We start from the raw sequence: 18830 nt of genomic DNA, 5'->3' as shown, positions 1-18830 counted from the left end.
AAACTCCTGATATTTATCAGCTTTATAACTATTTTGTTTTCTATTTTTTCTCCTGTTCATTCCTATTTACTGTTTTTTTAAACAGATGGTTCCTATCTTTCAGTTTTTCTTACATGACATTAATGTTTTGTTGCCTTTGTTTGAACTCATTTGTCCCCCCTCTTGGGGAAAAGGTTTTGTTTCTTAGGTCATAATAAACATTTGCATCTGCAGCGTGAAGGCTGATAACATTGCTAAGACATCTGATATTCCTTTATCCTAGTGACTTAGTTCATACAACTGAGAGTTTGCGCAAATCAAAGTTATCTTCTGGAAAAACTGAAAAAGAATGCAGCAATTATGATACTATTTTGGAACCTTATAAAACAGAGAATGCTAGACTTACCAGGGAAAATAACGATCTACATTTAGAAATACTAAAACTGAAAGAGCATTCTGATCGTCATGTTAAAGGTAATATACAAATGATGATGCACTTTTGTAATCCTTACATGCCAAAATAAAATTGTGGCTAAATCCTTGATCTGCAGATTCATGTATCTCTACTAATTAGTGAGTGTGAGTGGTCATGGAATTTGGTGCCTTTAAGGAATTAAGGTTCAGGCTCAGACATTTCTTTTGCTGTCCAAAAACTTAAGTTCTGCAAATTATTGTTTTAATAAGACATGAGAATGTTAGAAATCTTAACATATGCTTTCAATACCTTGAAATGGTATTTTTTAATTGAAAATTAAATTCTGCTGTTAACTGTGCCTTTGTTCCACAATGAGTGTTTATCTGTAAAACATGTATAAATACGTATTTTTGTGTGTTTGTTTGTAAATATATGCACATATGTATGTGTATTTGATAGTTTTATGCTATGGAAAAAGAATACAGGATTCTCTTTATGCTTATTTTGGTGCTACTAGGAAAAACAATAGTGAATAAGAGAGATAATACTGCTTTTCTCTCCCTTGAAGATTTGAAAGCTTCCTTAAGGAGGGTTGAACATGAAACATCTGACTTGAAATTTTTGAATAACCAATATATACATAAAATTAAAATGCTGGAAAAAGAGACTAAAGCCAAGACTGAAAAAATTCAGCATCTTCAGGAGAGGAATCTGCAAGCAGTGGTGCAAACACCTGGTGAGTGTAAATAATCACAGATATTTCAACTTTTTTCTGGGTTTTTTTGGATCTTCAGAACATAATATTTTTTCCTCTAGTAAGAGGAGTTATTGTGGTAAAATATCCAGTAGAGTAACATTACCCTTTGAAAGTTTTGGCTCTGAATTCTGTAATTTCTCTATATGAAGTTTCATTAGGTCATCACTTGTGTTAGGGACAAATTTGAATGCAAACATAGATTGAACAGAAGACTATTAAGTTAAAATGTGACTAGAAAGCTATTAATCAATGGCTATTTTTTTTATTGCTGCATCTAATTTAGTCAGAGGCAGATTGTTTGAGCCTTGCATATTTTTGACAGGTAATTGATGTGTAAGTGAGAAATTCAGATTTTTGGAACCAAGATCTAAACACAGCAAGATGCAAAATACGTCTACAAATATTCCAACCCTCTAGAAGCTTACAGTATTTAAAGGGTTTTTTGATAACTTAAAATGTTCTAGATGTTACTTTGAGGTTAATGTCTTTCTCCAGGGTGTCCTTTTCCTTAATTTTTTTCAAGCTAAGGGAGATAGAATTATTTTGTGACATTTTGAAACTGTCTTTTTTTTCCAAGTCATTGAATTATATACATATTTTTGGCATCTAAGGGAAATCAGTGGATCGCTAGGAAAAATTAAAAGTCCTCTTTATTTTTCCATACCTTTCTGCACTTCATGTCCTTTGCTTCAAAGATGACATATTATGCTTTTGTTTGTCTTTCTGCATACTTGCCCTTTGGTCACCAGTCTTCTAGGATTTTCCTATACTACATCATCCAATATTCCATGTTCTTATTTAATCATATGATGAAGAGTAAATGTTCTGTCTGGAAATAATACTATCTTTTGCTTTTTTCTAAATATGTTATTATTCAAGCTAGTAGCATGCTCTGCTTGATAAGCAGTAGAATATGATATTCACTGAAATGACAACAGAGTAGAAGGAATAAAAATATTACTGAACAGTGCAGAGGTTAGTGCAGTCATAAAATAGTTCTTAAATGTGAAAACCAAATGTCTTTTGTGATGTTTTGATTTAGCTTTTTTAGTAAGCTAAATCACTAACAGCTTCAACAAGTTTGAACTATGGAATATTTGGGATCTTAAACACTGGGGAAAATTACTTGTACTAAACTTCGTGTGTTTCCTTACTATAATAGTGGACTTTGACAAAACTGATACTAACCTGCAAGAATGGTGTTGTCTAGAGTATGTGAATTTTATCAACTTACTGCAGAAGGATTAAAATGGTGAAATGTGCCCGTTCAGAAGCAGTAGAATAAACAGGAAAATTAATTTTGTATTAGAGAAGATGGTTCCCTTGCTTTAACTCCAAGTAATATGCCTCTGGTTTTGGGCTTTTAGGTGGCAGGAAAAAAAGCATTCCTTTCAGGCGTCAACGCATGCAGATAGACCAGCTTGTGCCCCCATCAAGTGTCAGTGCCTACCCAGTGCCTCAGCCAGAGGACCCTTACATCGCAGACCTCCTGCAGGTGGCTGATAATCGGTGAGCCAGAGAGCTTTGTAATTTTGAACTGTGGGTGTGTCTTCAATTCTCGCTGTCCTACTCTTTTTGGTTGATAAGTTAAATTAATCTGCTCCCAGTTGAGTCTGTCACTGGTAACAGTAATTGGTAGATGATCTCCCTGTCTTTATCTTGACCCATGAGCTTTTTCATCTTTTCTCCCCCATCCTGTTGAGGAAAGGAAGTAAGACAGCATCTGGGTGAGGGACTGGCAGCCAGGCAAGGTCAACATGCTACAGTATCTCAAACAACTGCTTCTGCATTAATATTTTGCATGAACAAAACTATTTCTTTGTGAAATATTTGGGTTCAGGAGCAAAGAGAAAATGCTAATATTGAATTGCGTGCATACAATTCTTCCATGAATTCACATAAAAAATACAGTACTACATTTCAGAATTCAAGAACTGCAGTCAGAAGTAGCAGAGCTACAGGAAAAACTGGAGACATCTGAATGTGGAATGAAAAATTATAGCAAACAGGTATGTTTATATCATCATTAGCAGTGGTATTATTGTTTTATTATTAATATTATTATTATTATTATTTGGGTGTCATAGCTATGGCAATGGCCTTTGTTTTAAAAACCTTCTTGGGAAGGCATTTGTAGGGCTTGTGAAATACAGTTATTCTAACTTGCCTGTGTTGAGCAGTTTCTCTCCTCTGCTTTTGGAGACAGCAGCAATGACAAAATACTTGTCTGGTGATTTTGCTGATACATTTTGTGTATTGAAATTGCATTAAATAAGCTAAATTTGACAATCATAAGTAGAATTTGTCAACATTTTTTTAGTGCATAAGTGTTAACTTGTCCAAAATAGTAATTTGATCTACATAAATCTTAGGATAATTTTTTCACTGCTCGGACTGGTTATATTTTTAAAGTTTTTGATAGTTAATTTATGAACAACAGATTTTACAATATTTTAATGAGAGTGGATTGATATGTACAATCTTTAAGTAATGGAATTACATCAAATGTTCTTATGTTACTTCTTTCAAAATCTAGGGATTTCTTCTTTCTTCACATCTTGGTTTTCCTCTTCCAATATTTCCTTTTTTCCAGTGACTGGAATAATCACTGAGTTAACTTACTTAGAAGTTTTTTCCCTAACTTTAAGTGCTAGTCTCAATTAAGTTGCAGCATTCATTAACTTCACATTAAGTTAAAATTGTTTGGTTTTCTTCAAGAATGTAAAACAGTAGGAACTGTTTCAGTTTTTCCTTACAAATTGTATTTGATTAATTTATTTCTCTTTCAAAGATATAACTTTTTTCAGAAGAACTGAGAATAAAAAAAAAAATATATATATATACAAGTTGAAATTGAATTTTTAGTTGCTTATCTTTTTACTGAATAATATGTGTGTGTTTATTTAAACAAAGGGTCTATTAAAGGGTGTATAAGATACTACAGCATTGATTTTGTCCCTCAAAGGTTGAGATAAGAGACAAAGAAATCGAGCGCTTAACATTGGCATTGGATGGTGGGCGTTCTCATGAGGTTCTCTCGCTGGAATCGAGAACTAAAAGTAATGAGAAGCTCATTTCCCACTTGAATTTACAGGTAATTCATTTGTTTAGTCAAACCTAAAAATATTGGTGATCCAAAACACCCCACAAAACTTCTAGCTCTACAAAAAATCACTATAGATATAAAATCAATCAATTGAATTTGCCTTTTTTTTTAGGTGGCAGTGTTTCTTGTCGAAGGAAATTTCATTTCTTGTTTTAAAAGTCTGTCAGAAAGGTTTTGGTAAAGAATTCCATGAACGCACATCTGTACGGAGTATGTTAATCTGAAAGGATGCAGCAAATTTTTGTATACACAGTTTTCAGCAAGTTTGAAAATCCTTTTATTTGGTTAGAAAGTTATTGCATACATGCCATTTATGCTTTAGAAAATAACAACGGTGTATGCAATTATGATAAGGAGTAACCCTGTAGATACTCTCATGAGAAGAGTGTGGAATCTTCCTCATGGATCTCAGATGGTCCCCACCTTTACTCCAACACAGGCTTGTGAGGAAAGGGTAAGCTTAGGATAAAGGTGTTTGTATTTACTGTGCATGTTAGCATGTGTTCAATACTGGTCTCCGAATGAAAATTTCAACGTGAGCTGGAGTACAAATCAAGTAAAGCATATCTCTGGATTTGTACCATCAATTCTCTGGCTTTTCTCACATGAGTTAGAGGTTTTGTGTATGACTGTGCATGATGTACAGTGGCATGGGAGCCACGTTGAAGAGTTTGTTGGCTTAGGTTCAGTGCTGCAAAAATACAGAATGAGCTGTGACTTGGAAGCAGTAAAGCTGTGCTCAGTGATCCTGAATTAGTAAGTCATGATGAATACAAATTGATTATACAGGGAGTGAGCCCAGAGCTGCATGAAGCTGGTTTTGTACCATCAAGACTATTTGCTCAGCCTCAGTCCCAATATACCACTTTCATTGACAAGAAATGTATGGTTATCTTTCTATAGCAGTATTCATGACTATGAGAGAGCTCATAAAACTGTATTTCTTTTTCAGGTTGATAAGCATTAAGTTCTAAAACTAGAAAATCTGGCCATTTTTAACAAGATATCATTATTTTACTATGGATGTAGAGATACTGTATTTCAGAAGATTGGGAGGAACTTTTGCTACCTAGTTTAACAATGCATATTAATATTTTAACAAAAAATGTCTTTCAGATTGAGTATCTTCAGCAAAAAAACAAAGAACTTGAAAATCGCATTGAAGATCTCTTGGACACTGAACAAAATGTGACTAGTGAGGTAGTGGATTTAAGCAATAAAAATGAAGAACTGTGTCAAGAACTGAATGAAATAGATCACTTGGCACAGCAGTTGGAAAGAGACAAAGAAATAGTGCTTGAGACTGCAGATAAGGAAATAGGAGAAGCAAAGGTAATCACTAACATGTCACAGATTGAAGGATCTGCTCCATTTTATTTGGCTTTATATCTTCTAATTGCAATGCAAGACCTATTGGCTACTGAAAGGAAGATTAAAAAGATTTTTTTTCCAGTTTTCTTAACATCACACAGAATTTCTCACTTAAAGTCGATTAATCACAACAATTTTGTCTCTTTACTGTGTTAGGTTAGATGACTTTAGTTGAGGGTCAATCTGTTCTTTCTTCTTCTATTAGCTTAGTATGAAATAAAATGCTGAGATACTTAAAGCTATTGCTAGGTAATGCATATTTGCAACAGCAATGAATATGTTTGGAGGGTTTTTTCTATGAGGAGTCATGCAATGATTAATTTAATTGTTGTGCTTCAAATGACCATAGGTGTTTATACCACAAATTTTTTGTGCTTTCACTTCGTAGGAGCTTTAATACTTTATAATAAGGAACTAACTATACTTTATTTCTTACCAAAATAGTCTGCTTCCTTACTTTTTTTGTAACAAAGGAATTGTTGTCATTTTGAATATGTAACTCTTAACATATAGGTTAATTTTGGTTGATAGAAAGAAATTGAAAGAAAACACAGTGAAATACAGGATCTACAAGAAACAATAACAAGGCTTAAATCAGTAAGTAAAAATATTTTCAGTTCTTGTTTGTACCATTTTTATCATGCTGTCATCCTTGTGATTGTTTCATTTATTATAAAAAAAAAAATCAATTTAACAATTAACAAGAGAACTTCTGTAGTACTCTGAAACTCTGTTGTAAGAATTACTAATTAATGAGTGAAAGAGTTAGAGAAGCTACATCATATTGTTGCAAAAATAAACTGAAAGAAATCTCTGTAGACAGTATGGTTGACTATGTCCTTATTGTACATTTCCTTATTTCTGAAGTTATAATTTCCATTTGCCACAATCATATTTGTCACAAATGAGTTACAACATCCTAGAGGATCTTTATGTTTAGAAACTCCTTTGTCTTTTAAATGGCATGTGAAAAAGTATCCAGTATTTGGCTCACTCAGAAACAAAGCATAGGGCCAGATGAAAAACATCACTATTATCAATTCTTTGAAGAATTGATAATAAACTCTTTCTTTAGGAATATATAGGAACTTGTGTGTTAGCTGAGTACAGGGTTTTGTTTCAGTCTATCTAGTGAACTTGCAAATACGAGACTACTTAATTTTCAGTGATCACAGGAAAGATGTGCCAAATAGCATTTGATTGGCTTCAGAGTTGCATTGACTGAGATGCTGTATTGTAATGTACTTTAACACCAACACTGTTACCAAATGCTGTTAAAATTATTTATTGCTTTAGTTGTTAATTTTTTTTCCTGTGTTTGTATCCCACTATCCTACTGGTTGGTTTGCTTTTCTTGTTACTGATTGCAAACTGTGTAAAAAGTAATGTTTACTTTGATTTAATAAAATATAATATAAATACAGTGAGGGCCTGCAACAAATGTTAAAGCATGAAGCATCCAGGTCAACCAGAAGTAAACAGTGCTGTATATCAAAAGTTGAACAAAATGTTAAATTTTTTTCCCCAAATTTCTCTATTGGCACTTATAATTTTTATAATTTAAAATTGCTACTTCAGGATTTGTGCTCATGTCATAAGGAGAATGAGAGGCTGAATGAGGAACTCCTTGGGAAAACAGATGATAAAGTGAATCTTGAGCTGTTGTTAAACCAGCTTCAACAAGAGAAGCAAAGGCTGATAGAAAAAACAGAGAACTTAGAAAGAAAAGGTAAATCTTCAAATGTAGATTCTTGGAAATTACTTTCCTGTAATTTTTGAAATAGAATACTTATCTAGTTAACATACAGTTAATAATACTAAAAGACTTTTGATAGCTGTAAATTAAAAGAAGACTGTAGGTCTCCAGTCATAATTGAAGTGAAAACTCTTGTCATAGAAAGATATTTTCATTCTGTATGTGAGAACTGAAAGTCGAGCTTTTTACTGTGATCCCACAGGACATCCTTATCCTAATTCTTTGGCAGTTTCATACAAAGTAATTTCCAAAACTCTTTTTATTCTCTGTTTTTGAAAAGTGAATTCAGACTGTTTCTTGAGACATCTATCCACTTAGATCTTGAAAACCTCCAGGGGTGAAGATTCCACAACATCTCTAAGCAGCCCATTCTAATGTTCCTCAATTCTCAGAGTAAAATATTTTTCCCTGTATTGTTTGTAATTGCTTGTAGCAATTAATTGCCACTGTTCCTTATTTACCTACTATGCACCTGTGAAGAAAGTGGCTCCATGTTATCTGTAAGTCCCTCCTGGTACTGTCAGTCTGCTGTTGGGTCTCCAGCTCATCTCCAGGCTGAATAAACCTAGTTCCCTCAGCTGTTCCCCCCAGAGCAAGTATTTTGCTCCCTGACAGCTTGCAGGGCCTGCCTTGAACTTAATTTATCTGCATCTTTCTTGTACTAGGAGGAGCAAACCTTAGCAGTCTCGTAAGTGTGATCTAATGAGTGCTAAATAAAGGGAAATAATCACATCCCTCTGTCTCCATTGATACAGCCCAGGATGCTGTGAGGCCTCTGCTGGTCTTACAGTACTCACTCGTGTTTAGCCTACTGTCAGTCAGGACTCCTACATCCTTTTCAGCAGGATTGCTGCCTGGATGGTTGGTGGGAGTTAATCCATCCCAAATGCAAGTGTCTTTGAGGAAATTCATGACTTTCCTATGGAGTTGGGTTGTTTTTAGTCTTTTTTTTTTTGTCTTCCAGAACGAGAACTTGTCCTAGAAATCGAAAGAATGAGATTAGACTGTGGTATTGCCCTAGGAGACAAATCTCCATCTCGTCTAGATGCATTTGTAAAGACCTTAGAAGATGACAGAGACTATTATAAGCGAGAGTTAGAATATCTTCAGAAAATGATAAAACGAAGGCCTAGCCCAAGCCGCAGGACTGCAGAGAAGGTGAAGTTCCTCCTGTCGAACAAGTGGAAAAAATACTGTAAATACTGTAGAAACATTTAAGAAGCCATCAGATATACTCTCAACTTCAGTGGCATTACATGACTGTAGTAGTTTTCTATATTACATTCTTAACGCAAAAAATCAGCTGAGAGACTCCAATGAACTTGCCTTTTTCTTTCCATGTTACATTTTTCAGTAACATTAATTATTGATCAGTTTATTTGAAATAAATAGAATTAGATAATAAGCAGAAAAAGGTTGAAATCTTACTGCTTGCTGCTTTCCTTTTTCTTTTTAACAGTTAGTTCTTGTTTAGATTATACCACCAGTGCCAGGCTTTTTCTTGCAATTAAAATTATTTTGAATATATTTTTTATGTATTACTAATAGAAGGAGTTCTTTTTTGGTATTAGTTCTCCAGATGTTTTAATTAGCAAATTTTAACATAAATTTATTGATCACTTTTCAGAGTGAAGAGCTTAAATCAATCTCCAGAGAAAGAGATGAGCTGCGGTCCATGTTAGACAGATTTGAAAAACACGTGATAGAAATTCAGTCCAAAGTCAAATTATTGACTGCAGAAAGAGATAGATTAAATGTTCTTTATGAGCAGGTAAGAAAAAATTGTTTATAGTTAACATTGAAATAACCAATTAACACTTGTTGTACTGTTGGATATTTAAAATGAAAAACCTAGTAGAATAGAACCAACACTAATAAAATACATACCTATTTTTATTACTAATTAATAAAATTATGTATTCTAGTTAGTTTATTAACTTGAAAGCCATTATAAATTATTATACTGGCATTTGGAAATGATAAACATCAGAAAAAAATCAGTAGAATGCATGAGAACGATGTGGAAAGATACAGCAAGAATGCAAGAAAGGAATAGTTAACTGATAAGAGAACAGTGAAGTTAGGCTATACTTGGGACAGTAAAAGAATTATGATTATTTTGACAGTGTAAGTTGTCATGCTACTCAGTGATTAAGGGAATACATTTTAGTTATCTAGGGAAAAATAAGACTGTAATAGGTTATTGTAATAACAGCATTTTGTTATATTGCAGTCCATATGTATGTATGCTAACGAACAATAATCTTTTGAAGTCTCTGAGTGAATTGAACAGGATGAGAAGAGAAGCAAAACACAATTTAGTTTCTCAAAGTCACGTGGAAGAAGAAAGAGATATTGCACTGACTGACTTTAGAAGACTAATGGCAGAAAATGAAAGTCTTGGAGAAAAATTAAAGGTGAGCTTTTATAGCTTCATTGCTTACAGTGAGGTGGCATATAGGGAAGGCTTCTACAATAATGCTGTGTTTGTGTTTGGCCATTTGTCAGTTCCCCTTTTCAATACCTTTTGATTTCAAACCCATTTGAGAGAGCTCAATGAATTTATATTATTATCTATTATTATTATTATTAATTGCCAAATTTTCCTGTAAACACAGTCCCAAGCTGGGAGCTGGAGGAAAGGAACATGCTTTAAAGTATTTAAGGGCAAATGTGTCATCACCTTGTGTGTGAGACCTAGATATGGAGGCCCAGCCACGATACTTTTTGTGTATGCACTACTTTGAAGATGCTTGTGTGTTGTTGTTGTGGAAGAAATCATGCACTTCACTCACAAGCGAGAAGCAACAATGCATTTTATTCACTTAAGGCAATGAGTTTTAAAAATTCAGTGGTAAATGCAACGGTGGTTTAACAAGATTTGATGGCAAGGTGCACTTTTGCTGCATAGAGACCAAGGTCAGACAAAACTGTCAGAGAGACCCTGCCATTGAATCATGAGGGTCAGAAGGGTCTTCTTGCCTTACAAACTCCTCAGAGGAGTGTGGCTGGATCCTAAAGGATTGTAGCAATCCATCCTTTATATCACTTAGCTAATATTCCAGCATTTCAGTGTTCTGATTCCCAATGCGCTAAGGATTGTCTCTGCCTCGACAAATAACCTTCAGAGGCTTCCCGGCTCAAAGGGAGATTGGAGATCCTGGTGTGCAGCCTGCTGCCATGCAGGAGGGCTCAATGGGCCTTGGGCCATCCACTATTCATGGACTAACATGATTGACTTATATTTGCGTATCAGCAGCCACATGCTCATCTAGCCCTCAGCTGCTGCTGAGCAAGATTTCCAGCCCTTAGCTATGTGCTGTTAGCTCTCGTTCCAGAGTCTCCCTTAAACTGGATGCAGCTATCAGGAGGGCCACTAGTGGCTATTGCTTGACCCAAAAAAAGCAGTGTGGCTGGGTGGAGCACACTGTCACAGTCACATATGGTTCTTATCCTACAAACTGGGTACTTTATGGGCTTTTTCATTTTAGCTGATCTTTAGTTACCATTGCATTTTGTAGCAGAGTCTATTTTAAATGGGACATAACTGAACCATGAAACAAGTTCACTGCAATCCAAGTGTCTTTATTTTTGACCTTTAAAAAAATATTTGTTAATGCTATGATTTTCCTGTTAATCTGACCTTGACAGGCAGCCCAGGAAAATGGTGGAATCACCAACCTTGGAAATGTTCAAAAAGCATGTGGGCATGGCACTTAGGGATGTGGTTTAGTGTTGAACGTGGCAGTGCTGGGTTAATAGTTGGACTGAATGTCTTAGAAATCTTTTCCAACTTGAATGATTCTATGGTTCTATGACCATGTGATGTCTGGTATTAATGTGCATTAATGTCTTATTTGGTTGTAGTCAAGAGCATATGATTTCAGGGGGGTTTGTTTCCCTGACTTCTTTATTGGTCATTAATATAATGTATGGAGGTTTTTAAAATGTTCTGAAAATTCAGAAATTTAAAATCATTTTAATGGACTTATCCCAAAACAACATACATTAATAGTGACTCTATGATGAATGCTTCCATAGCTGGACTTTACTACCAAAAAAATAAAGACCTGTTGTGTATCTGAATTCAGTGGCAGTAAATCTGACCTCTTTGCTTAAAGCATGTGCATGCAGTGGGGTAGAGATGTGTTTCCAGAAGAAAGCTCCATCCTTTCTTCTTGTAGGTGACTACCAATGTTTTATATGTGTGCCACTTTGAACTACCTTCACAAACACACTAATCTAAGGTATTTCTAAGAAATCTGAGGGTTTGTTTAATAATTACACTGCAGTTATGCACAGAAGTCAGGGAACAGGTAAGTAATCTTAAAAGTTTCTTCATAGATTTAGGGAAAGGCCAGTTAGCTTTGTAGTGTGCCTTACATTTTGTAATTAATACTATTTGAATAAATTTATTTAAAATGTCTTAGGGCACTAAGATATACGTGCATGCAACCTGTAGCTCAGTAAACTCTACAACAACTCACAAATATTAATTTGGTTGGGACCAAATATAAATATACTATTTAAAAAAATCTAAACCAACAACCAAAACCAAAATCAGTGATGTTATAATGTATTTTCAGCTAATAAATATTCTGTAGTTTTACAGAGAGAGCTTTGCATTTGGTCATTCATCTAAGAATGTAAAGCAGTATTTTCTGAAACATGAAGCTTAAATTCCTCTGATCAAGTCTAAAAGTCTGTCGTTACATGTAATTCTGTATTTCTCAGATTCATCAAGAAGCAGCAAACCTTGAAAAATCAAAGCTGCAGCATGATATTTCAGAATTGGAGAATAATATGCAAGGAGTAAGTGCATTTTTAGGAAGTAAGATTTTATTATTTCTAAATTAGACTGTTCCAGAAATTAATTTTATCATCTGTTTTCCGCTTAAATTTATTTGAAAGCCAAGTTGTGATAGCTTTCTGCAATAATAATGTGTTTGGTTATTTATTTTAAATTGCAGCTTGAGATTGAAAAGTGTGAACTAAGGACTACAGTCTCTATCCTGAAAGAAAGAATAAGCTATTTGGAAAATGAATTAAAACTGAAGTCCAGTAAACTTGCCCAGACTTCTGATGATTCTTCTCAATTTAAAGCTGAGATTTGCTCACTTCAGTAAGTCTGATACAAAATGCGGTTATCTTTCACAGATGCTAGGATAATTTTGTTTATGCTGTGACTGTATAGCAGAGTTGAGTTCCTGGGAAAGACTATAATTATAAATATTTTAAAAATCACTTGGTACTGCTTGTATGTTAAGGAAGAGTAGGTGTAGAAGTGCTGTGGTAGCTTTTCACAGCAAGCTTCTCTTGGACTTACTTGATGACCAGATACACTGATAATTTTTATGGCTCATCCTAGAATTGTTTCCTTCAATAACCATGTTCTCTGCTTATGAATGTAGTAGAACTGAAAATTTCTGAAAGGATTTCCAAACACCATTGAAAGGAAGACAGATGCCTTTGCAAACAGCAGCAGTAGGACTTACAGTTTTGAGGATTGACATCTTATGATCCACTGACACAGAGTCTGTGGGGATTTGACCAGCTTGCTTGGAACTGGAGGATTCAAGTATCCACGTGTATTTTTAAGGCCTGTTTAAACTTGCAGGATTTTTTAAACTTGTTTTGCAAAGAGCTCCCATCAGCTGCCTAAAAGTCATAGAACAAGAAAAAGGCTTAAAGAAAGTGAAAACAGTATTGAATAAATCTGGGCAGAAATTTGAAAACAGAGGTGGAAATAAGAGCTGTTGTTGTAACAGATCACTACAGGGTAGGTAATGCTGTAGATGACATCTTTTGGGTGTTTTACAAGGGAAACCAGGGTCTGTGTTGTATCCCTCATTCCCCACCTGGGCAGTACTACACTGTAACAGCCCAGCGCCTGGGGGATTACTATGAAGAACTGAGGCTGAGCAGCAGGCCTTGCAGTTTTCATCTAATGCTCCCTATTGCACAAAGAGGACTCTTGGTAAAACAATTAGTGTATTTGCTGGTAAAATTGTGACAACAATCATAAAAATTAAAAATCTTGTTAGGTTCCTTTAATTCCAGTGTAAAGCATTGATACTGCAAAAAGAAGATAAGGAATAGGGCTACAGTCATTTTAGCATTTGGTTTTACTTTGTGCATGGTGGCAATGCTGTGTTTGCCCCCCTGCCCATTTTTTTTCCCCTCTAAAGTTTCACTCTGAACTGGATGAGAGTCATCTTTATTCAGAAACGTGCTGTGTTCTTTGTTGCTGAGGTTTTTTAAGAATAAAAAGTTTCTCTAGCTTTTGTGGGATCCCACTTGAGAGGGATTTTTTCTTTACCTGTTTCATAAATAATCCATTTAGTTACTTTGGAGTTTTGTTTTGTTGGGATTTTTTTTCCTAAGTCACTTTGATATTTCTTTCCAAGAAAAACAACAATGTAGGTAGATGATTTCATATATCTTTCATGCATTTTATTTTTTAAAAGTAGGATCAGAACTGTAGCTGTCAATTTGGTTGTTTCTTAAAATGTGGTTTGGCCGATAATCACTGCTAAGAGCTGCATGTCAGAAGCTTTATAAAGCAAGAGTCAAAAATACAAGTAACATGATGAAGAGTAACAGAAATCAGAGGAAGTGAATGTTTCAGGTTATCATGGTGGCTCCACCAAGATTCCATTACTCCATTTTGCATTGATGTTGAAGTGGACTTGCAGGAGGGGTCCAGAGCAACCAAGTGGTGTTGGCCTCAGCAATCCTTCACTCCTTCCTCTCCTCAAGGGAGAGGAGGGGTTAATATGACACAACCCCATGCTGCTGGTTGGTTATACAGCCCTGTCAGGAGGTTATGATGGAACTGTTTCGGCACTTGAAGCAGCTTAAGAGCAGAAGTTGAAGAGCTGGAATAGGTCCCAAACTTCTTTCAACTGTAGACTGATTTTCCAGGCTCTTAAATGACCAACTCCAGAGGTCTGTTGAAGATTTACAGCACCGACTGTCCCTCAAAAAGGATGAACTGCAGACAGCTCATGAAGAAATTGTAAAGCTGAAGGAGATAATAGGTAATCTATAATTATTTTTGTGCTCATTTCCTGTTTTTAAAATAGAAAGCACTTATTCTTTTATTTTTAGATAGCTTAAACCAGAGGAGCACTTCACAGGATGAAGCAGTCAGTGTGCTGAGGAGTACAATTAGTGTTTTGGACAAAGAAAAGGACAGTCTTCAAGAAACTGTAGATGAAAAAACAGAAAGAATTGCATGCTTAGATGACAACTTAGCTAACAAGGTATGTCCAGTAAAAGTAAAAATACTACTTTGCATTCCACCTGGGGATTTTAAAGCAGTTACATTTCAGGGAGACATTTTGCCTTGATGACAAAGTCTGTGCAGAGCACATAAACGCTATGCTTGGACCCAGCTGATGCAGAGTCTATTTGCCAACTCAGTAGCACTTTAATTATGAATGTTGCTGTATTCCCTAAATACTCCAAGAAAATAAGGAAGCATTTGTTCACATTTTGCATGTGCAGGCATTTATTTAGATATAAAGTACTAGCCTGAGGTGACAAATTCTATAGCTGACTTCCATCTTTTTTGATGACAAGACAATCCTTTCTTGGTAAAGAAAAAAACTTGGAAATTACTTATTAGTGAAGAATTAAAATAAAGGTTTACATTAAAAGTTCTTTAACTTGAAGTATTCTGTTATGTTGCAATATAATAGTACCTAATACACCTTTTGATTTTTTTTAATAGGAAAAAACAATTGCTCATTTACGTTTAACTCTCTCTGAGCTGGAGTCCTCAACAGAGTAAGTAAAGAGTAGGATGCCTTCTTTGGAGGCTTTGTTTTATGTGATAGTTTCAAAGTGAAAGTAGATGGCTATTTTAGTTATTTTGATGAAACTGAGTTAATTCCATTTGAGTCAAGTAGAGGAGTGTACTGTGTTGAGAAAGATGTACACAGCTTTTGAAGACACTTCCTCTGCAATTATATTGCAGGCTGCTGAGAAACCGTTACAACAATAATTAACAATTGCTTGTCTGTATTCATTTCCCTAAATTGGTAATGTTTCCTAACTCTTAGTCAAGAAGTAGCTTTCTAGCACTCCACTAGATATTGATTGACCCAGGTAAGATTCAGAGCCAAACTCTTAATGATTGGCAATTTAATTCTTCTAGCTTAAGCTACCAGTACAGTCTTAATTTATGTAGTTTTTAGCTGGGCTTCCTCTGATCTTTCATTCTTTCCTCTTTTTAAGCATGACTTTTTAAATTATAGCATCTTAAAAGAAAAAATTTAAACACCAATATTTAAACATTTGAAGACCAGTGTAACTGAATATTTGCTACATTGATGCATGAACTATATGTGACAAAAAAAAATGCAAAAGTTTAATTTATGCATATTTATATTTCTAATTTTTTGTTTAATCTTTTCATTACTCTTTTGATAATTGTCCTTCAAGTGTAAATTATTTGTCTTCCTTTATGGCTTATAAATATGCAATTACCGTAATCACTACCGTAAACACAAATAAACATAGGTATCTGTAATTGCTCTTTGTCTAATAAAATACATCTTAGCAGATACATCTTCAAAACTGAAGATTAAATCCATTTTATTTCTGCATATTGACATTTTACATACTTAGTTCATGTTATATTTAGACTCAGTTTGTCATCATTCAGAGTGCAAGAATTTTGCCTGATTATTTTCAGCAGTATGTGGTATAGTACAAGAAGGAACAACGTTAATAATGTTTTCACTTGATAGCCAGATGCAGAACATGCTGAGCAACAGAGACCGTGAGATATCCAGCTTGCATCGCCAGCTTGATACATCCCAGCTAGAGCTTGCAGAAATGGAAAGAGTAAAGGAAATGGCTCTGAAAGAAAACAGGCGACTGCAAGATGACCTGGCTACAATGGCCAGAGAAAACCAGGTATGAAGACAGTACATGGTACTGCTGTATTAAACCATTTATGATTTGCTTGCATCAGAACTGCTACATCCTCAATTTTGATTGATGTGTTTAATGATTGGTATTTCTTGAGCACTGGGATGTTGAAAATCACTAGGCAGAAACTGTAAAAGCAGTACTTCAGATACTTAAATATAGTCAATGCAGTGGGGGAGAAATCGACAAGCTTTCAGTCTGGTCACCTTTCCTCAGATTAAAAAAGAAATCTAAATAAAATAAATCTAGGACGTTATTGTTTATAATATAATGAAATTATGTTAATTGGTTATATCACTTGGCAGTTGGTATTTAATTGGTAAAAACTGGGTTTTATTATCTGTGGAAGTGATTATTGAGAGAGAGAAGGAAAGCCCAAAAGCAGACATCAGATTGTCAGGTAAAAGTGAGAGGGAGAGGAAGGAGATTGGTAGCACATCTGAATTTGTTCTGGTGCATAGTGATTCATTAATTTCATTCATCTAGTTTCCATCAATCATTGGATTTATTGACTGAGGTATGCCATATTTTGAGATTAGGATGTTTTGGAATGTAGATTGTAATGTTTGTGGTCTGTGAGCCTTGGCAATGGTGGCTTGTATCTCCCTGTAAGGAGGTATTGGCAGGGTTTTAATTTCCAGTCCTGGCAAAGTTAGTTGCCATTTGTATGTGTTGCTCTGCGGGAATTTTGCTTTCAGTGATGAATTGGAAAAGGTTAATTTTGTAGGAGGAAATATAAGAGGGCTTAACAGCTGCAAGACAGAGGGGTTCAAAAACACTTACTTTTAGGGTTCGATAATCCTGAATAGTCTGAATTCATCTCCTGATTTCAGGAATGGATAAGGATTCACAGTCCATGAGAATAGGAGGGGTTCCCTTTCCATTATGCTGAGGTCGTGTGGGGTTTTTAGATGATGAATTTAAAGGTGTAATCTATTTCCCTGGAGAAATTTTCTTATTGGATTGTCTTTGCATTAGTAAGGTAGGTGTGATGGTGAGGTGGTATCTTGTGTGTATATAAATATACAGGTTCGGCTGTATGTTGCAGCTTTTTTGGGGAGAGGCAGGGTGTGTGTGGTTTTTTGTAGAGATCCTGTTCAGGTACTCTTGAGTGCTTGCAGAGCTTTATATTTTTATTTGTATTAGTTTTATATGATTTTATCTTTCCTTAGTTCTCTGGTAGTTTAGAATCTTAATGTACTTCCTTGCTAACAGCTGGCCAGTCAGTAGCTTCTCAGGCCAGAAAGCAGGTGGAGAGTGGGTTATGATTGCCCAGTGGATACTGAGTTGGTTCATGTGTATTCATGGTCAGATTTCCAGCTGGAAGGTATACAAGTCCCTCTTGGCTGCTGATGTCATAGAAAATAAATACATTTCCTTGTGAAGTGCATGCTTATAAAGGCAGTACTTATGTCAGTTGTACAATTAGAGTTGAAATAAAATCTTTATTGTCCTGAGAAATTACTTTTTTGCGCAGGGTATCATTGAATATTTTATTGAACTATCTGAAGCTGATGAGCTACCTGAAGCTGATGTAGGTTAAATAAAAGTTTTGCAAGACAGAAATAGTTGAGAGATTCAGTGGGTTAGACTGTTTTATTATTGTCATTATTGTCCTTGTGACATCTTCATCTTGAGATGTTCTTCAGGGGTCCTCAGTTAAACCAATCACTAGTGTACTCATTCTTTCAAAAGTCTAAGTGACTTATATAGGATATCTCCATTTGCACTCTTTGCTATCCTCATTGCTCCCTCTCTTCTTCCTTGGAATTCTATGAGCATGGGATCCATGACTGGAACAGCCTGAAATACATTCAGTCTGTTAATCCCTTGCATAGTTGGAGGAATAATGAATTGGTTTTGTGCACCAGCTGGTTATTGCTGAGCAAAAGCCTCCCAGCTCCAAGTGCATGATATGGATGTCCCTGTGCTGTAGAATATCTGTATGGACAACATATAGCGAAAATGTCCAGTGTTTTATAGGGTATTTTATATTATATATATAAGATATATCTTTTAATGGGCTAAGCAACATCTTTTATTGGGCTAAGCATCAGAAAGTCTGTGTAGAGGGTATGTGAGTGTGATCTGAAGAGCAAACCCAGAATTTTGTTGCAACTCATTACATTCAATTTGTATAGCAAATACAACTATAGCAGCTCCTCATGAGACTCAAATGCCTTTTACGGTTTTGATCCTGAGATACAAATGTTTGTTTGAATTCACTGTAAGTGCCGACACTAAAAACAATCAGGGCCTTGTTGACTAAACCATTTGTTTCAATTCTCCTCAAGTCAACCACGCTGAGTCTGATGCTAGAAAGTATAATATAGCAACATGTTTCAAGGAAGTGATGTAGGACCTTGAACAGTTCTTGCAAAACCTATAGTTTAATATATAAATATGTGGCTGTATTATTGAAATTAGACCTGCCCTTCACAGGTGTCTAATAAGATGAAATATTGAATATTATCATAATGTGATGACTAAAGCTTTCCCAGTGTTT

General features: G+C 35.1%; 1 protein-coding gene across 6 annotated transcripts in view; it reads left to right on the top strand.

The window, feature by feature from the left end:
- Positions 1-18830, top strand: part of CEP135 (centrosomal protein 135) — a 36788-nt gene that overhangs the window by 6410 nt on the left and 11548 nt on the right. For 3 of the 6 annotated variants that reach the window (XM_010401639.4, XM_010401638.4, XM_019287397.3), the window contains exons 4-20: positions 263-453; positions 963-1130; positions 2519-2660; positions 3076-3160; positions 4117-4245; positions 5374-5589; positions 6160-6225; positions 7207-7357; positions 8349-8542; positions 9012-9155; positions 9658-9801; positions 12119-12196; positions 12355-12506; positions 14309-14424; positions 14495-14649; positions 15120-15175; positions 16141-16309. In XM_010401639.4, coding sequence (XP_010399941.2) covers positions 263-453; positions 963-1130; positions 2519-2660; positions 3076-3160; positions 4117-4245; positions 5374-5589; positions 6160-6225; positions 7207-7357; positions 8349-8542; positions 9012-9155; positions 9658-9801; positions 12119-12196; positions 12355-12506; positions 14309-14424; positions 14495-14649; positions 15120-15175; positions 16141-16309 — 2356 coding nt within the window. Of the gene's footprint in view, positions 1-262; positions 454-962; positions 1131-2518; positions 2661-3075; positions 3161-4116; positions 4246-4464; positions 4712-5373; positions 5590-6159; positions 6226-7206; positions 7358-8348; positions 8543-9011; positions 9156-9657; positions 9802-12118; positions 12197-12354; positions 12507-14308; positions 14425-14494; positions 14650-15119; positions 15176-16140; positions 16310-18830 lie in introns of those variants that run through there. The other 3 variants (XM_019287396.3, XM_010401640.4, XM_019287398.2) reach the window with 3 other exon arrangements.

This window comes from Corvus cornix, chromosome 4 (genome assembly GCF_000738735.6).
Source record: "Corvus cornix cornix isolate S_Up_H32 chromosome 4, ASM73873v5, whole genome shotgun sequence".
Classification (NCBI taxonomy): Eukaryota; Metazoa; Chordata; class Aves; order Passeriformes; family Corvidae; genus Corvus; species Corvus cornix.
This window is presented reverse-complemented; position numbering and strand designations above follow the sequence as displayed.